General features: G+C 29.0%; 1 protein-coding gene across 1 annotated transcript in view; it reads left to right on the forward strand.

The window, feature by feature from the left end:
- The first annotated feature begins 567 nt into the window (after nucleotides 1–567).
- Nucleotides 568–25975, forward strand: part of LOC129959930 (uncharacterized) — a 93308-nt gene continuing 67900 nt past the window's right edge. The window contains exons 1-2 of the mRNA XM_056072835.1: nucleotides 568–1625; nucleotides 8651–9341. Coding sequence (XP_055928810.1) covers nucleotides 1062–1625; nucleotides 8651–9341 — 1255 coding nt within the window. The 5' untranslated portion in view covers nucleotides 568–1061. The remainder of the gene's footprint in view (nucleotides 1626–8650; nucleotides 9342–25975) is intronic.

A 25975-nucleotide genomic window follows, 5' to 3' on the forward strand; every position in this document is an offset into this window, starting at 1 on the left:
TTCATGCCATCTAAAAAATCTTCAACTTAACTCGAGTTGCACACACAATGAGAAACATCTTAAATGAATATTTCGCAATAAATTCAATAATCAGAATCAAAAGCAGAGGCGATGCAAATAATTTCGTTAAACCAAGAGGCGTTCAACTTTTACGAAAGGGTTAAAGAGAGTTTGAACAAACTTTACGCCTCATTTACTGTACTCAGCATACTCTGGGTTCACCTTATAAAATAGTAAACATTCGACAATTAACGAAAGAAGGGCTCATAAGATTTCAGAACAAGTTCATAGGTGGGGAGAAAAGGTGCGGTTCAATTGCACTGAAATTCTCTTCTTCAGTTTTGCCAGCGGTCTGCAGGAGAGCCTTTGGCTACGTGCCTTCCCGGACCTACATTTTCGAGGTCACTCCGACATTAACTGGATTCATCTCCCTTCCTCTTTCGTACTTCTCAAAAGCGGCTTCCGCGAAAGAATAACCAAACAGAAAAAGAGGAACATAGAATAATGAGAGACGATAAACTGAGGTCTGTCCGTGATCATAATAACCGGTATGGACGTTGACAACCCCCCTCTCCTTCATCATTTGTTGTGAGAGATCAGAATCGTCCTCTGGCTACTGGATCTTCTAAGCGCGATAAATAGCAGTCTTACTGACCTACTGACGCACATAGCTATTGCCCTTCAAATCATTTCAAATATCTGAGCAAGACATTAGAGAAGCACAAATACTGTTGACTTCGCATCTAGGTAAAGAGGCAAGTCGGTCGGCCCTCGTTTATTTTTTTGAAACCGGGCTTCTTTTTGTGAATGTTTTCTCGCGGCTCACCGTCAGAAAAACGTTGTTCTCCCACTTCTTCAGAGTGATGTGATATGTTTTCAAAACCACGAGGGATATTTGTGAGAATCTGAAGTGAACATTGCTTATTTTGAAACGCGTATGTTAGGTAATTCAAGTAAACTTAGTGAATTCTGTATTTTTATTTAATTATATTATAGAGTGTCTTTTCCAAATAAATACTTTAGACACCAGTTTTCATTAAGAAAAAGGACGGTCGCGAATTATGCTTCGCATTGACCGCCCAGCAATGTTTACCACCTGGACATACAAACAGGCTGGACATTCTATCATTGATCGAGGTAATCGTATTAGACCAGAGAGGCACAGCAGAAAAAACATTCAAAAGATGACCTGGCGCACCAAAGACTGGGCTAAAGGATTTAAGGATGAAGTTGAAAGCCGAGTAGGCAGTATGACGATCGCTGATGTCAGTCCAAGTGTTGCTATCCGAAGAGTGCTTTTATTGTACGAGAATCAAGAATACAGAGAAGCCGCAAACTTCATCAACAGATTAAATTACAGCACGTTCAAGGCCATCCTTCCGGAATTACCCATCGAATTATTTGTTGATAACATGCCTCATACGCTCGCAATATTAGAGGCTTTATACGCGAGGGTGTTTTTGGCTGATGGATTAGATATATCACTAAAGCTACTTCGTCCAGACAGTGTGGTAATGCAAATGGTCAAAGTCTTTGCAATGCAACAGGAAGAATCGTCACCTATGACTACTTTCGTTTTGGATCCTAAACACCCCATTGTAGCATCGTGCAAGAAATTGCTAAAGGTGAGATCGATTATTTCCTTATCATTTGTCTCGAAGTTAAAATTTGATCGAAACATGGTATAAAAATCTGAAAACAGAAATGCTATTTATTTAATAAAAAATAATTCATAGTTTAAGCTTATTCTCTGAATTTCTGTTATTAATGTATTTTAACGAAGGTGATTTTTAAATGAAAAGCCATTTCTTAATTTTAGCTATTCTATAATTTTTTGGTTATTTTCAATTTTATTAAAAAGTGTTTTTAAAAAAAATTTCTAACCTTTTGCCCCCTTTTAATTGTGCACAACTGTTTTAGTAAGCCAATTAGTTGCTTAATTATATTGTTTGTTTTCTTATACATTTAAGCCATCTAGACACAGTTTCCTGTTTATTTTTTTTATGCACAAGAAAAATGAATATCGACGAACATTGATTGAACTCTGATTGAATTCATAGAAAAGAGTTCCAAAATCCTAACTGCAATTCTTTAGATTGTTTCCTTTAGAGATAATCATTGCAATAATATGGAAGTTGTATTTAGCAATAATCATTATAATATTATATAAAAACTGCGAGAGTTTTATTATAGAGAAAGGTTCAAGGAATTGTAAGGTCCGAGTTAAATAAACAAAGTATTCAAATTTTCGACAAATTTATTCAGCATTTCAGCTTTATTTTATCAATGCAATGTAAGATTTTGAAAATGATATAAAACTACCAGGAGCTAACAATGGATGGCAAAAATAAACCATTTTGAAGTAAATGATACCTATTAAAAATTTTGGGAGAAATTATTCTTATTCATAATTACAAATAAAGGAGACTTTCTGAGTATTTTAACCAGAATCAAACCATCATAAATACGCAACCAAGTTTTTAATAACGTGATAAACATTTATCCTTATTTTAATTTAATGATCTCTCGTTACATATTTTAAATCTTCACAAATTAACTGTGAAGATTTAAAGGGACTATTTGGGCTATTTGAAAAGACCCTATTGTTTCTTTCTTTATTGAAATTCAAAGTAATAAGCAAGCTTGAAACAAGATGCAAGTTTTTTCAAACTAACCTTCATTTTATCCTAAATTATATAGTTCTTCATTGATAACATATGTTAAAAACACAATTCTTTTCAATTCTGTTTCGAATTGGAATTGTTTTTTCTTCTTTTTTCCTAGTTCAAAAATTTAGAAAGAATTTTTTCCCATGATATGTTCTCTTTCCCTCATATAATGAGCGACTAACTAAAGTTTAGAGAAGAGGCTCAAAACTGTACTTCTGCCAATATTAAAATACTCAATTCTATCAAGAAAACTAAACATTGCCCTTTAAATACTTTTGAATGGAAAACTGCTTTGTTGTTGACTATATATATAAATAAACTGGCCTGTAAAGAAAAATATGAGAAATAACGTTACAAACATTATTTCAGATGATGGTATCAACCATCTGATAATGTTATTAAAACTATATAAGTCATTTTAATAGCATAATATTTAATAGTATTTTATTTTAACCAAAAATTGCGTCATTTTTTAAAGCCGCACAATGAATATCATAAAAAGTCAGTCCCAGACGTTTTTTAAAAATGTACGTGTTTCAAATTTCAGTTTAATGAGAGTATTTCTATCGGAAGATCAATGTTTTGTTTTGACATCATTTTTCATTGAAAAAATATTTAAGGTTAAGAAATGGAAGATTTATTAAGAATATTGGAAATGAAATGTTTTTTCTTAGAATTCTTTTTTAAGAATACTACTGATTTCTTCAAAGAATTAGAGAAAATGAGTAATATCTTTTCTAAGAATAGACTGTAAGAGAATGATTATCTTTCTAAAAATATCGCTAAGGCGAACCGGAATGTAGAATGTAAATATGGAGAGAATTTACAAATCAGATGATTTGTTATTAGAAATTGAAAATATTAATAGAGAATAAACTTCTTCACGATGAGCACTTTTATGATTGTGTCGATGATTTAAGCTTGATATTTAAGTTTAAGTTTGCCGATAGATGAGGTTTAAAGGTTTTCCTACAGCGTTGTGCGGTCGTGTGTTAGCGTTTGATTCCTGGTTAAGTTTAAAGTGTTTTAAGCCTTTTATATATATATATATATTATTATTATTATTAAAGCAACAATAAATATCATAAAGAATAAATACTGAAACGATAGGAAAAAGTAAACATAAAAACATTTTTAATTTTTAAAAACTGTTTTATCAGTGCATTCGAAAAAAGAAATAATTTCTTAAATAAAAATTATAGATCAAAGTAACCAAAAAAAATCTTAAAAATATTTAAAGAAGCGAGAAATGAAAAAAGCCAGGTTACAGGCAGCAAACAAAAATATGGATAAAACCATGGCTCAATAAAAATAAAAATAAAAAATGTACAGTGGCGACACAAGACTTATTGAAACAATCAAAAATGAATGAAGACGATGAATTTCGAATGTATTCAGTTGATGGTCATTTTTTATCTGCTGACGGGAAGGAGAATTCTTTGAAAATTGAACACTTTCTACATAGGCATTCATCTCCTGTAATGGAACTGCTTGCTGTCACATATTGAGGTTATCATTAATAAACATCAACCTGTATGTATTGGCTTACGGAAGATTTACACATTACATTTTTGACATTGAAATTAAAATTGCTAATTATAGTATAATACGGACAGACAACACTCGCAATTCACTTGCAAACTAGAGGAGTTGCATTGATATTCTCGCAGAGTTTCTCAACTAAATAATTGTTTCTTTAAATACCTCTATTTAAGCAGTTGCCATACAAATTCATATAAATATGCTTTTCACAATCTGCATCATGTACTCTTTTTCATTCAATCATGCAATATCTCAAAAGGAACTGGATAATCTTATCAGTCTTTTACTCTTTTAGGTGACATTAGTAGTCACAATAGTATATGTGAGAACAATAACATAAATTCATGAGGACTTCAAATGGAAAACTTGTCTTGGGTTATAATTTAAGCATTTTAAAAGACAATAACAAAACTTACTTTCATTATATAAATAAGATTTACCATAGAATGGATTTGGCAGTATGCTCGCTGCCCATTTTATTTAAATGGAATTTTACGTGGGATGAAAAATCTTTATAATACTGATCATCATTTTTCTATTCTATTAAAATATTTTGATAACTCCGTTCAAATTTCTCTTCGACCTGTACGTTTTATATTCGACTCATCCAATTAGCAAATTTTACCATTTATTCAGAATGGGTTGTTATATCCGGCGTTATTCGGAAATAAGATACTTCAAGTATAATATTTTTAATGTAAAAAGTTACTTTATGTAAATTAATATAATTTTATGATAATTTATCATCCCTTTATTGATTGACTGCCCTTGGGCTTTCGTCACCTGTAATTACTTGAAGTTAAAAGGCATATTATCCCTTTCAGTTCTTTTAGGCACCGTTAAATAACTACTTTAAAATGATAAAAATTACAAAAGATACCAAGCATAAATTTCAAAAATGAGCGGTGGAGTAGATTAGAATCTAAAAAATATTGTATTTTTAAATTTTAAAAGAAATAATAATTATTTACTGGAAAATTGCACATAAAGGAATACAGTTCCACTGAAATGGTAAAATTTTGAATTTTAATATGGCTTAAAAGTATTTAATCTAGAAAAATTTATCTTAAAGCTAATATGGACAATGGAATAATATGGGGGAGGAGCGAAATTTCAGTTAAATTCTAATTGATAAAACATTTAAATAATTTTTGAGCTTTGGAAAGATGATAACATTCTTTCGCTTGTCTTAAATAATAAGTATGAAAAATTTAGTTGAAATCATCTTGGTCGTTTAGTGTAATGCAGATATTCTCTTATATCTAAATAGTATTCAACAGGAATTTTTACATACATTAACACATATATCTGACTTGAACTATGAAAAGAAAAATATTCTTTAACTGCATATATTTGCAGTTCAAGTTATTTAATAAAACTATTCAAATTTGTTCGAATATTTGTGGAATTCTTTTTAAATTTTGATATGAAGTTTTAATAGTACTTTGTCACATCTGTAAGCTTCGTGTAATTTAATTTTAATTTCTGAATTTTATAAACAAAAAATCTTGTGAAATATTTGGAATTAAAAAAAAAATTCTTCATACTCACGTTTCCGAATTTTCATGCTAAAAAATGAGCTCAAGTACATTTTTTACATAGTCGAAATTCAAAACCAAACTTTCTGGAAAAAATTCGGAAAAATGCTTAAATCTGAAAGTGTCCGGACACTTTTGATCTCATAGTGTAATATATATATATATATAAGTTTCACGGCGAAATTGCTGTAAATGCAACGACTAAACACTCTTTAGTTGAAGAAAAGAACATTAAAGACAAACATAAATAATATTTGAATTACTCTTCTTCAAATGAAGAGAATTAATCTTACTATATTTATGTCACCTAAATACATTATTAATATAAACACATATATTTTATAAAAAACATAATTTGCATAATTATAATATCATTATCTAAAGGAGTAATTATGAAAGAGCTACTTGCGTGGACCTATTCGTAGATCAATTTTATTTTTTTAAAATTTATAATAAAATTATAATTATTTTAGTTCATTTTACTTGACCCTTTAAAAAAATATGTAAGCATGAAATTTGAAATAGTTCCGGTTTCTCTCTCTATCGCCTTAGCGTGATATTGAGTTTCCTAATTTGGAAAGAATGTAAAATATTATATTTGATACAAAAGGTTTCAAACAAACTGCCTGTTTTTCTAATTTTACAATAATGTTTAGGCGTTTTAACATTGTTTATTTCTTGTGTTTTTCCAAATCCTATCATTATTCTTCCTTTTTTTCTTAAAAGTCTCTTTTTTACAAGATAAATATGGCATCATTATACTCTAATGCGGAAATTCATTGAGAAAAATACAGAAAATAATATGAAAGGAGATAATAATAAATAAGAATGTATGTCTGAGCATGCGCGTGTGTTAGCACTGTGCAAGATAGTCCATTTAATCTAGAATTATAAAATTTGGCACAGATAATACTTTGGTTGGTGAAAATGTGCATCTTGGAGTGATTTTTTATTAGAATTTTATTTAATTAAAGATTAAACGAATTTTGATGTTTTTCTGAGATAACTTCTGAAAATATTCCCGTACGAAAATTATTTGTACACCCTTTTGAAATTCAAAAATTATCTTTTCAATGATACTAATTTAGTTGCTACAAAATTCCTTAGATTTAGTTAATTTTCAAAGATATTTCTCAGTATATTTTACTATAATATTTTCATCGTTATGATGAAACACAAATTGTTTTCATTGTGTCATCAAATATTTAATTGTATAATTTTCTTCCATTATGGAAGGCTAAGAAAGAAGGTATCTATTCAATGTCTATGTAGTTTACATGAGGTGTCACGAAAGTTAGAAGGTGAATCCGGCAATCTCGTTTTTAGTAGCATGAGGATATAATGGGTCTTAACTGTATTAGAATGTACATATAAACAGAATAGAAAGAAGGCTATTAAAGAAACAAAACTCTGATGGATGTTAGAATTCGGTAATTAAAAAAAAAAGCATTTCTGAGAATATATACGAGCATTAGGTTATGCATCAGCAATTTATTTGAAAGTGTACACAATCAATATACTCGGCGAACCAACCGGTTGTCGAAGGCGGCAATATATAATAGGTAGGCAATGGAAACCTTTGCCATTTCTGTAACCATTATACACTTTCATTTAAAACTAATTCTGCTTATTTTGAACGTGAGTTGTTTGATGTCTGCTGACTTTCATCCTATATAATCAAAGACAGTAAAATCATTTCTTTTTTGTGAGAATTTATACATTTTTTTAACTCTGCTGATGGTTATTTTACTACGTACACCATTTTGTTCACGACGAAATAATGCTGACATCAAATTGTGATAGACATCACTATCATAACTCCGTCATTTGTGAAACATCACTGTCAGTATATAATACTATTATTTGTTAAACTTAATTCCTATTTATAAGGATGTGAATACGTTTTATAATAAAGCATTTTTGCTTATAAAGCGCCATTGAGCTCTTTTATTGACTGGGCGCGAAACTAATAAGAATGCCTTCTTTTAAAGTGAAATAGCATTTCAGAGAAATTATTTATAAATCCAACTCTGCTAATTTTACTTTTGTTATTTTATGCTCTTAAAATATGCGGTAAAATATCAGACAGGAAGGATTTAGACCACCAGATCTCTCTACATTATTATCTAAATATCAAAGGTGTATATCGATATCTGACTTCCATTCTATTGATAACAGGCTTTGACTGAATCTCTGTTTATATCCGTGACTGTGGGTATAAAATGGGCGATTAGTGTTAAAATAACATTAAATTTTAATAAATTTTGTTAATTACCAACTTATCTTCAATATTATATTTCGGATTTTAGTTTAATTTTAATAAATATGGCTATTAAACTTACTTACTTTTAAATAGTATATGTATGTCTTCTAAAAGAAGATACAATAATTATTAATCCTGGGTGCTTTGTAAACTTCGTATAAAAAATAATATATTAAATTTTTACTATACATATATTCTCCTTTTCTCAATGACTCAACTACGATAAGAAAAAGTAATGAAAAATATAAAATTATTATATAAGATAATTTATAGATTTCCATTCAGGAAGAATTTCATTCTTCTAATTTTTTACACTTTACTGGTTTTTTAAAAGGAAAATACTTTTTAAACTACTTAGTAATCTTGATCGCTCATCTGATTAGTAATTTAATTTGAAAATAGACTGCTCTCGATTTCTTTATTTTATACCATTTAATTTATTTCGTTAATTTTTATCACATTATGCGAATGAATTGAATTTTAAATGATGAAATAGTATTTGATTTATTTTTATGCAAAAGAATGTTTATATATAAATTTTATTTTAATTTATATATATTTTATATAATATTATAAATTTTATTTATATCATTTGCTTAACATTTTCTTTCTGTATTTTAATAATGAATTTTTTTTAGGTTATAGTTTTGTCCGAACCAAGAATAAAGAAACTAATCAGCACTCGAAAGCGGGCACTGGAGAAATCCATCAAAGGATTAGGACAACATGGCATGGTTGGAACCTCAGATAACAATCTAATGAATTTGCACGAGGCTTTAAAGTTGGAGTTCGATAAAGTAATTCACAGATATAAGAGTGCAGTGCAAAAACTGGATGAATTAAGTCTCGCTCCGAAACAGCCCGTTACAAGATCTATTTCTCACGGTCCTGCACCCATTAAAGCAAGCCATCAACGGCAGTTGAGCCTTCGACAAGAGGAAATACAAGAAAGACTGATTAAAAATAAAACTTTGCTCAATGTCATCGAACCAACATTAAATAACCAATCTATGAATATCTTGTTGAATATTCTGCAGAGGCGCATAGAAATGGATAAAGATGCATTGTTTCAATTTACTCAACTTCGTAAGGAAGTCAAAGATATGAGTCCTAACGCTGTTGTTGCCTCTGCTTTGATGCGATTCTCACAAGGCTGTCAGCAGATTTTAGAACTGATCAAAGAGTTTGGTGAAGATGATAATGATGATAGTAGTACCGACATATCCGGATATCATAGTGATTCGGATTCTGCAATTGCCCTTAGCGGGTCTTCAGCTGTTGGATCAACAACCAACAGAGCGTACAAATACAACCTGCTGTATCGATCAGGTAGGCTCATATTATATCGTTTCGATGTGGTTTGTCTGGCTGTATTCTAAGAGAGATTAAAATCCGACTTTGTCTTATCTTTTGTAAATCTAATTTAAGCTCTTCATGAGCAAGCAATTTTTTTTCCTAGTTCAAACAAGACGGAAAATTTTAAATTCTCAATAAGTGATAAATCAACTAGTACATGTATTAAATGACAGACTTTTTTGACAGAAATATATTAGAGTTTTCAAGTCATGCGTTTGTTTTGTTACAAGTTAATGAATGGTTATATTTTATGCAAATATTCCTTTTTTAGGGAATAATTGCATGATCTGTTTCTGAAAATTTTCAATTCCATTCAATATTTCATCAACCCCCTTGAGTGGAGTTCAACGTCCACATGAAATTTATAAAATTATTCATTCTTCTTTGCTACAGCAATGGAATGAAACTCTAGGATTTTTTTATCCTAGTGAGATCTGACACAATCATCCAAGCACATTCTGGAATCTTGATTAAAAAAAGATCTTCATTTAACACTCATAAAATTCTTTTCATCTTTCACATATATATGTTTGATTTGTTTTTTAGTTAATATTTAATATGTTTGTTAGTTAATATTTAATAAATGTGCCTATCATTTCAATTAGAAATATATTTTTTAAAGTTATTTTCAGTTCGTTTGAAATCATCGCCAACAAATACTTCTTTTTATAACGCAAAAATGCAACCTTTATTTTAAATCATTCTATACTCACAAATTTTTGTGTATTTAGGATTACAGAATTTTTCTTCGAAATCCTTTAAACATTCAATTGATAAAAAAATTTCAATCTCCTTTCACTACTAACAACATTTTTTTATATCATCTCAACGTTTCTAAGCAACTGCGAATTTTTGTTGCACTTCCAGTACTTTTAAATCAAAGCAGAAGAATTTCAGCTGATATTGAGGAAGTGACTTAAAAAAGAAAAGCTTTCAGGCGAATGAACAGAGTTCTAATCTTTATCTAGAAATCACAATGGCGTGCATGTTTATAAATGTTACTTCAGATCGAACTCATAAAACAGAAGCTTGTTTAACGAAGTACGAAATCCTTGGAAGGAAAATCGAAACCATAAAACTATTTTAGCTGCATTCAAAATGGAATGTTGATAAGTGTTTGCAAATCCCAATTACATCTTGCATTATCGCTTGAATGCATCGCACCGTTTCTTCTTATGTCAACAGAAAAAGAGAGAAAGCCGAATGATTTTAGCTTTTCGATTCGCAATGATACACTTTTTCATCATCATAACACACCGCTTCATTTCCTGCCTTCTATTTTAAATAACAATAGCTGTACAAATACACATTATTTTCCTTATCAAAAAGATTGTTATTGCTGATGTGTTGGAGAAAAACTCTTTGGGAGATCATTTTTTATTTTTTATTTTGAATGCTAAACTTCTAATAGGAATTTCGAAAACTAATACCATTTTTATCTCATTCTTTTTTTAGAAAGAATGAGATAAAATGAACATATTCATAAAATAGGCTGAGTAGTTCACAGTTAACAATACTCGCATACCTCAGTAAAGAGATTCTTTAAATTTGCCCTTATCTGAAGCAAATTTTATATTAGAGAAAAACTTGGATATTAAATATCAAGTAAATAGCATGAAAAATGTATCAATATAGAAAATACTTCACTATGAAAATTTAATTGACTTTACCTTTTTCTTCTAAGATATCAGTTTCCTATACAATACGTACTGCTTACTGTGATCATTTCTGGCTAAAGAATTTTGATAACATTAACTGATTGATTACAATAACCGAAGTGAATAAAATCAATTATATTTTTTATCATATAACAGGAAAAAACACTTACTTCAAACTTTTTATAATTTTTTTTTCTTGAGAGAAATTAAAAATATTTTATAATTATTGCTTATCGACAATTATTTTCTATTTAAGGGTTTGTTTGAATATTATTAGAACGTGAATTGTTTTTTTTTTTTTAATTTGTTGATCGATACTACACGCAGGGTTTCAAAATATCAAGTGCTTGACTCAATCTGTCTTTCGTTAAGGGATTTTATCCAGCACAAATGTCTCCGTTTGAATCATTACCGTTCGCCGTTTGATTTTCCTCACAAAAAACTTACGATTTTTGAAATTTTACAAGGAAGAGCTTATGAAATTTTCAGCTGCGCCACTCACGCAGTACTCCTTTTAAGTAAACATCTAAGCATGTTAAAAATTCCAAATTTGTCTTTAAAACTCAAATCAGCTATTTTTTATCTATTGGCAATTGAAAAATCAGTTGCAGACTATATTATTTTATGGTTATTCAATACATTTCAAATCAGAGCTGGAAGCTTATTGTTAAATCAATTTGCAGTAGCGGCGAAAATTGTGGAAACCTTTTGGGAAAAAATGCATTATGGAAAACTCATACTAACAATAATATTTGCAGTAATACCATAAAGTTGCACATTATTTTGCAGATAATTAGCTCAAAAATATAATGAATTAAATTATGTATAATTATCGGAATTTTTAAAAAGGTTATTGCTAAATAACCAAAATAAAAACGCACATCTTGCTTTAGTTGTTAAGCCATAGCTTTTCTTCATTTTAATGTAGTCAATGAGCACGGGTGTTTAGACAAGCAATAAAGTAGCTTCTTAGTATCAGAAAAATTTAGTAATTGATATCCAACTGGTGACCTTTTTATATTTTTCTATTTTGTGAGGTATGAAAGCGTAAAAAATAAAAGAAATTGCATGAATAGTTGACTTTACTAGTCTTCACCATCCTCAATAAAGTGAGGCGTCTTAGTTTCTTCGACTGGAGGTACTTGACTTTTATTCTCAATGATTCTTTGAAGCATCCAAATGCATTTCACTAGTCATTTCTTTATTAGTCAATTAAAGACAGCAAATTGCAACGTAATATCATCAGATTTGAGATATCTACGGCTTCTCAACTTGGTTCTAATGCGTCTTGGAAACAAAAATACTTATGAAACAAACATGGAAAACACATGATTTGAAAAAACATTCTGGAGTTTTAGAAAAGACAAAAATCCTAGATCGGCAAAGTTGTTCTATTTTTACCCATATTTCTGTTGCAACTTGTCAAGTTATATTATTAAATATAACATAAAATTTAAATATAAAAGTAATCCTGAAATGGAATTATATACTAATTTAGTGAAATTTGATTGAATGGACTGTTCGAATCAATTGACTACCAAAAAGTATATTTTCAATATGTTGAGAACAAAAACGGTGACTGAAAATTGCAGACAATTTGTAAAGGTTAAAACGTGCAAAAAGATTATCGTTAAATGTCTTCGCTGTACAATGAAATAATTGATACCGTTATTGCTCGTTTCAGGAGCTTAATAGGGAACCAAAAATTATGTTTTCAAAAACTGGCAAAGTTGTCTCATTCGTCGATATAATTAATTTTGGACAATACTTTAATTTCATTCAAACATTCCATCAATAAATGAATGATTCTAAAGAATATCAATAAACTGAGGATCTTTAAAAAGAAAACGAACATGCATATTTTAATAATTTAATATATTGAATGGAGTCATTTCAATTTATATTTCCATATCAAATATGCCATGAATCCATTGCTTGAGACGGCATGTCACAACGTTCAATTAAACATACGAAGTCATCTGACTCTGTCTTAAGTAAATTTCTCAATATTAAATTTTATGCAGCTTCCATTTTAATTGACTTAATATTGGGGGTTTAAGTACATATGAGAATCGGATTTGAAAAAGTTTAAAATAATTCATTCTTTTGAGAATTTTTACTGTTTTCCTTATTATTTTTGTAACAATCCAGAATAAATGAAAGCACATTGTAAATAAAATTTCCCCAGAAATTTTAAATAGTTTATTTAAAATGTAAACTGTTTCAAAGTATTTCTGATGTTGTTTCAGTTTAGTAAGGGGGGGATCTGAAAATTAAAAAAAATAAGATTAATATAAGAAGCAAAATTCTACTAACTGTATTTTTTCTGAATAATATTCAACAATAGCGTAAGAGAATAGCTTTCATAACTTATCAAGCTACTTATTGTTAAAGAAACAAGAATATTTATTATTAACAGCAATTCTTCGCACAATTTATAAGAAAATGTAAACAGAATTCAAAAAGAAAATTAAATAATTGGAAAGAAAACAATATTCTTTCATTGGTAGAAAATGAATTCAAAATCTCGATAACATGTAAACAACATTGATTTGGATTCCACAGAGTTCTTGGAAGAGATTAGAATTCTTCATAAGAAATATGATGCATAGAGATTATTTATTCGTATCATTATCACATTATGCTAAGGTTGTCAGTTTAAAAAAAATATTATTCTGCCTCTTCTTTGATACTAAAGATTACGATGAATTCAAACTAAGGAACACTGATATTTGCCATTCCTTAAAATAAAGAGCGTAACAGTTATCTTTCAGATGTCGCGATATCACATAATCTGAATATTCAGTTATGAATGAAAATAGCTTCATTTTCGCCCGATTCTTTCACGAAAAAAAACAGCAAAATGATAAATTTACAAGTTATGACTCGCTGTGCTCTTATGAATCATGCACTTTCGGCAAAATATTTCAACATGTAAATTTTTATTTCAACGAAGAAAATATAAAAGATTATTATCACACAACCTTCCTTTCTTTAAGCGCCGGAATGGATGACAATAAGTTACTTATCTTTAAAAAGGAGAATTCAAATAATTTTATTATGAAAGAAATTATATCCTAAATATGTTGTCTGAAGATTAATTTCTTTGCTGTTGCATTACATTTTAAAATCACCTTTTTTTGCTATTTAATTTAAAAATACTTAAAGTTTATCAAAATATGTATCATTTATATAATCTATCCCAAGACTTTCGCTCCTATATAGACTTTATTATTAGTTTCTCACGGAAAGAAGCTTTGCTCTTTGAAATCTGCAAACTACTCTTAAACAAAATTTTATCTTTATCTTCAGGGCAAAAATCTTCATCTTTAGATTTCAGGCTCGAGACCCGATTCCCCCGAAGAACCGTCGTGTAAGTAGGGCTGGTGCACGTTAAATCCGTCGGGCCAAACCTCCTCCAACTGATGAGTAGTGGAAGGCTGGAGAGGGGGTTCCAGTTCAAGTGTCGTCCTCGTCATCTGATCACGTTTCAAAATTACGAGGTCTGTCCTAAAATAGCCTTAGTATTGCTTGAAAACGGGACGTTAATATAATTAAATTGAACTCGATGTTGACTATCTCCAAAACGAACTAATTGCACTGCACTTATTGAATATCTTGTGACTTTTCAAAAGCATTTCATTAACTCATTTGCAGAGTTTCCACATCAGGTATTAAAATGATAGCTTTGCCTAATTTCCTCACCCTAATTTTCTGTTATAAGAAAGTTATCCTTAAACTCTATAAAAATTAAGTGAGGGGTGGTATCGAATCATACCTTGATTTCACAAGTGTCCCCTCTTAATGAAGAGATAAAATAGAAGAGAAACAAATAAAAGTGTTATTTAAGATAATTTATTGGATAAATTTTTTCGATTGCTTATTTCAAATGCATGTTAAGGATGAACATTTATATTTTTTTTATCATTCAGTGAATGAAGTATTTTACTTATTCGAACATTTGAAACAATCTAAATTGTAATTAAAATAAATATGTCATTTAAAACATATCTATAATATTTCATATAAATTTCCGTTTAATTATATTTGAAAATAGACTTTGAAATTTAATAAAATTCAGATGGTTTAATTTGATACAAAATGGAAATTTGCGATAAAAGGAAATTAATTCTCAACTTTTATCTTTAATGTCAAAAACGCTTTGCAGTTACATTATATAATAATCTTAAATTGACATACTTTCAGTATAATTTTTTTAAAAATATTTCTATAAAAATTATCTGAATTTGAGATTCAAAGGTGATAAAGAAATGGAATTCTGATATTTTTTTTTAATTAAACACAAATTTGGGATCTATGCGAATAAACTAAAATCAATCCTTGTACTTTATAAAATGAAATACCTTTTTTATTTAGTTAAATATTCTATTTTTTAAAAAATGAAATTCTAAAGTGAGTTTCCTATCTTCCATTATAGGGAAAAAAATGTCTTTCAGATCCAAACAAAATTGTCTTTAGACTGCTTTTCTCATATTTTGACATTGCTTATAATTTTATAAATTAAAATAAAGCATATTTTTATATAAAAAATTAAATTTCAATAATTTATATTCTTTAGAAAAATTTCTGAAAGTAACTTATAAAAATGTAAGCTTATAATATTATGTAATTCAGTTTTTCTCAAAACGTTAAAATGAAAAATTATTTTTTTTTCGGATTTTGTAGAGCCAAAAACACTCTATATTTCATAATCAATTCAATAACTCTTTATATCTACTTTTAGTTCCAATTTTTCTTCTTTAAAATTTCTTATAAAGGTTTGTACATATACTGATTAATATTCATTTGTTAATACCCAGGCGACTGGGAATAAATTTCTGGTTTTCATTTGAACCAAAATATATTACAACTCTTAATGGTACTTTTGCTCAACGATTATTTTAAGTTATTAGTATTTAATTGAAAAATTTTCAGTTTTGCCCTGATATGAACGCTATTCACGAATCAGATTTTCAATTATTTCTAAGTTTGAATTATGAATTCAATAAATAGGAAATAATTTCATTTCTATCCAAACATATCTCATTATTTAAGTTCAAAATAAAGACTGCGTCTATTAGACCTCATCCTAAATATACGCCCTTAATTTATCTTGAAACCGTACTTCATTGTAGCATTTTTTTCATAAAATCTCCAAAAACATCCGCTTTATCAACGTTTCTTGCTCTCGTCACTTCTTTTGTTTTATCGTCTGTTATGTGAAATTTTCTTTCTATGTACCAAAAGATATAAGAATGTATTTTCAGGAAATTGTTTGAGATAAAAAAAAATAAAATATCGTGTGTTCAGGAGAAATAAATGTAAAATATTATATGAGGAAGTACGACTTTTCTTAAAACAATTTATAGAATATTCGTTTAGCACTTCCAACATCTCTTCTTCAAAGATTTCTTGCGATGTTCATTGACACTAATTTGTCAAAAATTCTGTTTGCTGTACTTGGAACTAAACACAATGGCTATATTGAAAATAATACATAGATTTTTACTAAAAATTTATATTTATGTAGCTTTCGACTTTTTTTAGGGGGGATATGACAAAAAGGTAGTCCATTCGGACAATTTACTATAGAATCAATTAAAAGGAAAAATCGACCAAATAAATCTCCTAATATTAAAAGATATGTATCAGATCAGCGTGATTCCTGCTATTTTATAAAAGAAATTATTTTCGTGGCCAATTTAAAGCCGCAGAAGCGTTTTGAATGCTCAATTTTTAAAAGATTTGAGTGTTTTTCCAAAATGAAATCTGGAAGGCGCTTCTAAATTACGAAAATTGACAAAATTGTTTTCGGCATTGTTAATAAAAATATAGCTGCTGAATGTATCAATTGTAAATATTATGTTGAGCAAAGAAGACTTCTGGTGATATGAAAAGGAGAAAAAAATTCGTTGTATATAAATTCAATTTCAAAAAAGATTTTATTATAACTAGAGATATTTATTACAACTTCAAACAAAACTGTGACAGAAAATACATTCCATAAAAGTAATATTACGAAAGTCTATTCTTATCTTCAAAACATTTGATGAAACCTAATAATAAAAATTGAGCTTTTGATAATGGATAACGGAAATCTCTACCAATACAAGTTGAAATGAGGAAATTAGGTAACTTTCGAACTAAAGAAATATTGATCTAGATGAATAGTTAAACTTTACTGCAACTTGTATTCTGTGAATTTCAGCTTTAAAGTCGGAATTTAGTTTGAACGGCTGATAACATAAATTCAAAGGGTGAATCCAAGAAATCAATATCCATTTTCTATATCGATATATCCAAACTGAAAATTCCTTCCAATTGTTTTCAGTCTTTACCACAAAATAACTACTATTAACTGTTGATAATTAGATTGATATCCGTTGCTATTGAAATAATATATTTGGAACTTTTTGAAATGCAAATAGTTTAATGGAACTTGCAGAGTAAATCACACAGTGTCATCCTAAACAACTGATTTAGATGTCAATAATCGATAGTTAACACTAATAAGGATAAAAATAAGTTCATTTCTGAGTGATGTTTATTCATGAAAATATTTAAATGCCGGATCAAATAAAATAGGGAATGTCACTACCAATCAGGCGATTTTTTTGAAATAATAATTTTAGTTTAATGGAAAGGAGCTTCATTACAAAACATCCTTCATTTCTAAAGTAACCTTTTAAAAGAGCTCGTATTGTTAAAAGTTTTCATGGATTTTAGTTCGAAAAATTAGAATCATTTTGAAGTCCTGACTCAAAACAATGATCATTAAGTCCAGAACCAATTAACCATGTATAAAATAAAACATTTTTCTGTTCGGTTTTTCTATTCAAATCTAATAATCTATGCTATAATAGAACTCGTACCAGTTTATTTAAAATTCCAAGCCTAATTCTTTGAAATGTGAACTATTATAGCGTAATACCGAAAATTTCTGTAATAATTTAACTGTATTAATCAATTCATCATATGTACTAGTTTCTTTTCTACTTCTTCTTCTTCTTCTTCTTTTTTTTTTTTTTTTTTTTTTTTTTGAACTCTTTCGAAGAAAACCAATGTTTTAGATAGAAATATTTTTGTTATTAGAGTATGTTTGGAAATGTTTGTTTTATTAGAATATGTTTAGAAATATTTGTTTTGTTATTATAATATGTTGTCTTAGAATATGTTTGGTTATTTTTGACTGCTTTGTTCAGTTTTATGCAACAGTATACAAACTGTTCATTTAAAAAGGTTGCGCAACAAATACGATTCTTAGATTTTTTAGAATGCTAAAAAAAGAATCCAAATGAATTCATTAAACAAATGAGGATATCCAGTGATTTTAATATTATTTAGAAATAAATTTTACCATTCAAATGATTCCATCTTTCATCTCCCTTTCTAAATAAGTTACTTCATCATGTATCCCTTCACCCCCCTCCAAAAAAAAGATATCTTAAGCGATCGATCATCAAACTTTTATCGAATAATCTTGAAATATCTACTTATTTATTAATTTTCATATTTATGCAAGATTAAAAGTATAATGATTTATTTGATAAAGAAGTCCTTATCTAAACAGTCGTAAAATACAGATTTTTTTTAATTCAAATATTTGATAAAGAAGTTCTTATCAAAACAGTCGTAAAATACAGATTTTTTAAATTCAAACTTTAACAATGTTGGGTGTTTAGGAAAATGGAATAATGAGCCGTTGTCTTCGCACTTGATTCCATTTTAACGACTGTATTTTAAATTCTAGCTTTGTGCTTTTATCCGAATTTCATTATCAGATCCCTAATATATTAACTTCATTTACACAAAATTATTGATTGCAATAATTTCTATTTCTAAATCACATGATATACAACTAAATTCTCTTGAAAATCATTACTGATGAAGGCTTTAATATGACATTTGTTTACTGTTGAAATTTACCAATAATTTTTCAACTTTTAAGAAGCAAATTTGTGTTAATATATGTCATGGCTTACAGTAAAATAAATGCATTTCACCTATTTACTATATATATTTTAAGAGATAATAGAAGAAATTTTACATGAAGAAACTTTTTAAAACAGATTTGATTTTTACTATATATATAAAAGCAGATTCATTCTTTTTTTAATTAGAAATTTCGTTAGGTTCAGATTCTTTTTCTTTTAAGAAATTATAAGTAAAGACACGTATTCAGAAAAGTAAGGCCCGATTTTAAGATCGGAAAAATCCTTGAGCTATTCCTGAATAACAGAGGATTTCAAATTGTAAAACAATTTGAAATCCTCTTCCAAAGCAAACCTTTCGCAAGATTGTGTCTTAAATCTGTCAACAATATGTGATGAAGGTGCAAGACGGTTCCTCGTAAGAACGAATATAACGCATCAAAGTAATGTTTGCGGACGACACTCTTCTGCTCTCACGAAAAACTTCAACTTAAGCTTTGCATATTGTCAGCTAACAATCCAAATTTAAAAAATAAATACAGTAAAGGCTTTGCGTGCTTTCCCGTTAACGAGAATTCTTCAGACTTAAATTTTTCGACAATAGATTATTTTTTTAAAAATTGGAACTGTGGGGATTGAAAGTGTTATCGAGTTTGAATGTTTAAGTTTATTCTAGGAATTTTCAAGCATAAAAAAAAACTTCTTTTTGGGCCTTAAAATGTAATTTTATAATCTACGACTTGAAACATTTAAACAAAGAGAAAACAGTACTTTTTCTGGTTTTCAAAAGGATATTAAATTAATAAAAATAAAATTTAAATTAATAAAAGAAATAAAATTTATTTTATAATCTCTTCTATATAGAAAATGAAATATATTTATTAGAAAAATAGTTCATTCAATCGAAATGAAATCAAATGAAATAAAGCAACGCTTGACCTGTTGTTGGATTCATGCTCTTTTTTGACACTTCTTAGTTCAGTTTAAATATGTTGAGGATTATTTTGAGATGGATTTCGTAATTTTGAGCTTCGTTCAGATGACAAGAATGACACCTTTGCCAACACTCCCATCTCCAAACTCCAGCTCTCCATCAGCAGGAGGACGTTTGCCCACAAGTGGTGGATTTAATTGGAGCCAGGTCTCTATACCCAAACAAACTTTGATGGAATCTGGTCTCCTACCTTGAAGTGGTAGTCTTCCCAATTGTCCGCCGCCGCCCATTTGAAGCCATACGAGAGCTATTTTAAAAACCCCTTAAACAGAAATAAGGGGAATGACGCTTTCTTTAACTCTCCATTCTTCAACTTTCCTCACCATATCAAATAAATCTGATGATATTGCATCTCCGTGGCATACATACCAGATTTGCAATGGAATAAGATTTCGGTTCGAAGTTGTCACTGTAGCTACAAGAGCAGCTGCTTTCCTTTTAGATTAAATAAAAACGATGAGGAAAATAGGATCAATTAATAAAGCATAAGCACCTGAGAATCACACATTCGAGACCCGATTCCGCTCCAAATTCTTTTTGTTTTTCAGTTTAGAGATGTCGAATTTTGAAGAGAATAAAATTTACCTGGTTTTGACAAGGAAATTGCGAGTGTCTTCTCTAGCTACAAGTTGTTTTGCACTTAATAACAATGTATGCAAATCATGTCATTGCAAATATAAATTGCTTTTATATGTAAATAAGTTCTAAATCTAATGGAGTTGCATTAAAAGTTGTTAAGCATAACAAACTGCTTTCAATTTTCAGTAATATTAAGTATTTTTATTTGTTCACTATGTATTTTGTTATTTAAAATACGTCTGGACTTTAAGCTGCCTTGTTTAAAGTAAAGGAATCACCTGAATGAATATGAACAGATGAATTTGCATTCAAAACACGCTTACACTTCTCTGATTGGAATTGAAATGACATATCATAAACTTATGAGATCTTTCTATAGTGCTGTCAAAATCATGGTTATATTTTGAATACACATATCATTACCCAATGACACTTTTGACAAAATTAAACATCTGTAAAATTATAGTTAATTCGAATTGAAGAGTGGTTTTGTATTATCACAACAATATTGAATTATAAGCATTGTTTTGAGGAGAGTTGTCATAAATTTAATGATATGCGTGTATCAGAGTCCAATAAATATAAAATAATATATTGTAAATTAAAGCAACAAAGTACAAAAATCATATCATAATGCAGGGCATTTAATACGAACAATCAAATACACTCTGAAATATATAATATGTTGTTGTATGTATAATGTAACAACCTCCGTCTGAAAGCTGAGAGGAATTAAAAATCCCCCACCCCATTATCGGCGTCATTATGGAAAACGCAAATCCCAGCTTCTGTTTTGGTGTTAAGAGAATCGGTCAGTTTTTTGAATGCGTAAATTGACTGATTTATCTACGTACTAGTAAAGATACGCAATAATAAAAATTAGTTATGGTATAAAATAACCATCTTATTTACAATTTTTATTCTGGATGGTATAAAATAACCATCTAATTTACAATTTTTATTTAAAAAAGGTTAATGAACTGAGATCTTCTTTACATGAGTGGTTCAATAACCGTTGTATTGCGAAGTTCCGCATTCTAAAAGAATATCAAGACAAAAAAATATATATTCCTGTCACCGGCATTTAGAAATTTTTCTGTAATAGGTCACTGAAATTTATCCACAGTAGTAGAAGCAAGTTCTGTAGAGGGATGTTCACAAAATGTCTACAAATAATTTATAGCCGAGTCATCTATAGGAAGTAGCAATGCCAATGAAAATGAAGATATCGGTGTTATCTGAATGACAGATTCCACATACCTTTATAAGAATATGTGGAATTGCAGTCACAACTATATTATTCTTTTATGTGATTGCGTTTGTTCACTTTATAATGAAGAGATGTGCTACTTGGTGTAACCTTCTTGCAGGTGATGCACATCCATCCCACCTCACAAATTCAGCGAAAACAATCTGTTTGGATATTTTCTTCTTTGTACATCAAATGACAGTTCGAAGCTCTAAAATTGAATGACTCCGCCATTTGCCAGATTTAATTCCAATACAATTTTGGCTGTGGGGATATTTAAGGTCCCTTGTATATCATTCTTCACTTGTTTCACTGTCGGAACTTAATGATTCTATTCGCCAGGCCTTAGACGGAATCAATTCAAACACGTTGCATTCAATGGCCACGGATGCTTGACTTCCCTTATTTAAATAATATCATGCAATGGAGGTCATCTTGAGTATATTATTTTTTAAACGTATCTATATCGTTTTAAAGTTACTATTGTCTTCCATGGCTCTTTTTTGACGACTTTTGAAACTACAAATTTTTAATTATGACCAAAAAATTCGATAAATCACTGATCTCATCTCATTCGTACGGATCGCAATTGTTGAGAAACGTTCATTCTTTTTTAATGGATTTTAAAAATTTTAAAGACCTTATAATACATTTTAAGTTTTAAAAGACAAAAAAACAACAACGTTTAACAGTAGTGAAATATTAGCATTAGTTACAAAAATTTCAATATGATGTGTACTTAGGCTGATTACAGATATTGATATAAAATGCATTCTGTTCTTGAGAATATTCAAAACCGCATTTCTCATTTCGAATTCTTTTATTTGAAATTGTTTAAAATGTAGCAGTTGCCAGGATTAAAATAACTTTTTTCAATTGTCTGTAAGTTATTCAACTCCCGAATAATCGTGTTAAATGTTTCAAACAAGCACATCATTTTGCAAAGATTTAAATGTACTCTGAAAAATCTGTATGTATGCTCTTCATATTCATATATTTTTGCGAATATCACACATACTATATTTTAAAAGGATATATATATATATATATATATATATATATATATATAATTTTATCAACGGCATTCATTTTTACCCTTTCAATCGTCATCACTTCTTTTCTTCGTATTCAAAATTTTCATCATTCCATTTAGTTTTACTCAAAGCTAAAGTTTTTGAAAGCGATTTGTTGTTAAGAAGAACTTTTAAATAAACTGTTGATAGAAGAACTTTTAAATAAATTTTAAATGTTTTCTGCTTTTGAAAACTCTCAGCGATTATTGAAAGTGAACTTCAAAATTTTTAACTGTAGGTAAAATGTAAGAAACGAACCCCAGATCTGCATTCCTTCTTCCTTCAGATAAATCTGAAAGTGTTTTGAACAGCTATTCATAATACCTCACAAATAAAACGGATCTTCGACAAAAACGTGATGCATATTTGTAATTAAATGGCCTTCTATCGGTATGATGCGGAAATTAGGGCATTTCATCTCATTATCTAACCGTAGTTCAAAACTATGAAATCCGTCCTTAAGAAGGCTTTAAATAATATAAAAATATATGACTATTTAAAACAAAAGATTTAAGCAAATTTTGGTGTGACTGTGTCTCTAAACCATGATTCTTCGAAAGTGATTCCCAGTCACCAAACATCAACTGATAACCAAAGAAATACTGACCATTTTTTTCCCATCGAAATCCTGATAAAAACGGCGCTCGGAAAATTCCATGAAGATTCGCTTCAGCTTATATCGTGTGTTTTTATTTGAAATAAATTGTAAAATTATTATATGACGCAAAAAATAGAATTATCCTATTTTTGAACAAAAGCAAAACATCTAGAAAACTTTTAATTTTTGTATTTATAGCGGTAAAGCAAGGGAAACTGCTTTAGCAATAGCATTATTATTTATCCGCTTATTTTAAAAATTATTTCTTTTTAATCTGCCAAATGCTTGTAAAAGTGATATTTCTGAAATAGTTTTTTTCTCAAATATCAAGAATTTTTAGAGTCAGTTTTAAAAGAATTTATTTCATCTAGGGAAAATTAACCAATTCTTGGAAATTTTACGATTCTAATATATATATATATATATATATATATAATTTCCGCAATCATATAATCATATTCAGAAATGTTTGAATGTTATCTTTTAGGCCAGTTACATTTATTTTATTTGAATTAAGTAAGTTTCAATTAGTTCTGTCTCTTTTTCGAATTTTAATCTAGCGTTGACATTTGAGAATCGTTAAATTAGTAGTTGTAAATCATGTTGTTCGACAACACCGGTACGCGACTGTAACTCATAAAAGCAAGTTAGAAAAGCGTTTATTTTTCTTTTCAGTTTTGACACTTCAAGAGAAATGCTATGATGTCTATTAAAAATTCTTCCGTTTGCATGTGTATGTTCTCCAGCTATTCAAACAATGGGTCATCTGACATTAAAAGCATCTCGCCTTTTATTATCTAATTCACGAGATCTAATTTACAAAGGTTTCTTATCTTGCCTTCAGGTAAGAGATCAAGCTGTAACTTTTTATATCATGTTTTTGATACGAAGAGTCACGTTTTTATTCTTGTCACGTGGATTTTGAATCGGTCATGACCTGATTTTTGAAGAAATGCTCAACACTAGGTCAGTAAGGCGGCCTATGAATGGCTTGCAGTTTTCTTTAATACGGGGTTAAAGATTACACTTCAGATACAATAAATTGGACACAGCTGCCACTCTCAGGAAATGCCTGCAGTAAAACAAAGTTTTTTGCGAGAAAATTAAGCTAGGGTGTACAAATATCAAAACTTTTTGGGGAGAAATTTTTTAGATAAAGAAAATGGGACGATTTCGGTTGAAGAGTTTTACGTTTTTGGAAATTTAATTTCAATTTTTCAAAATAGAATTTCCATGAGGAAAGATTTTTATATTTCGGAAAAAATTTCTTGCGATATTTAAACGAAATTCTACCACTAACAGAGAAGGCAGTCATTTTTTGGACTTTTGGGACATCTAGGTCTGTAGACAAAAATTTTTATCTGCAAAAATATCAATTTCTTCTGAATAAACATCAGTAGAGTTAAAAAAGAAAATCAATTTTCCGTTTGTGATCATTTTTATTTCATTTTTTTTTCTACATTTTTTCAAAACAAAATTTCCATTAGGAAAGATATTTATATTTCTAAAAAAAATTTTCCTGCAATATTTAAACAAAATTCTACCACTACCAGATAAATCAGGAATTTTTGGTCTTTTGGGACATCTAGGTCTGTAGAAAAAATTTTTATCTGCCAAAATATCAAATTCTCCAGATTAGACATCAGTAAAGTTAAAAGCGCAAAAAGATAAAATGAATGAACTCGAACCATTTAATTTCAGATTTTTCACTCTGACTATAATTTTTTTCCCAGTTAAAGGATTCATAATTTCCAATCATAAAAAAGTTACGAATTTTTTCCTCAATTAAAGGATTAATAATTTCCAACCATGAAAAACTGCTATGATCTCCAGATTCATATTTTGATCTTAGATAGGCAGTACCATTGGATTGGCGCAGCATAGCCAAATATGGCTCTTGCGCCAATAAACAGCACAAACCAAACCAAACCTTAGATAGGCAGACTTATCTCCTGTATATTTCTTTCTTGTAATAAAATAGTACCAAATAGAGCCAAAAATTAAATTAAATTTATTTTATAGACTATTTTTCTTCATTCTAAATTTGTGTATATTTCTCTTAATTCACATAGTCATTACTTTAGTAAGCTAAACTAAGCGTTCCACTCATCTTAATTTTACAATTTTTATCACTGAAACTATAAACAGGGGCATATATTAAAATAAAAAAAAAGGACAGAAATTCAACTGGAACGTTGACTAGTCTGACAAGTGAGAGAGTAATTCAAATACTTCAAAGTTTTATAAGGATTCTTATCGCCATTTAGTGTGTCTCTGTAATTCAGATAGTGACGCTTTCTTGGATATTTTTCATCAATTGTCCTTTTTTGTATAAAATACATTTTGATCCAATTTTTTTCATTTTTCAAAATTATTTCTCAAAAAAGGCTTTGTTGTCAAACATCCATAACATTTACGTCTTTTTCAATTTTTATCAGCAGCTTAAAAGATTCGCAATGCTTCCAGAATAAATCAACTTTCATTTTTAGTTACGCATTCATCCTCTGTGTAAGTTTGCAGAACAA

The sequence above is a fragment of the Argiope bruennichi genome, chromosome X2 (genome assembly GCF_947563725.1).
Source record: "Argiope bruennichi chromosome X2, qqArgBrue1.1, whole genome shotgun sequence".
NCBI lineage: Eukaryota > Metazoa > Arthropoda > Arachnida > Araneae > Araneidae > Argiope > Argiope bruennichi.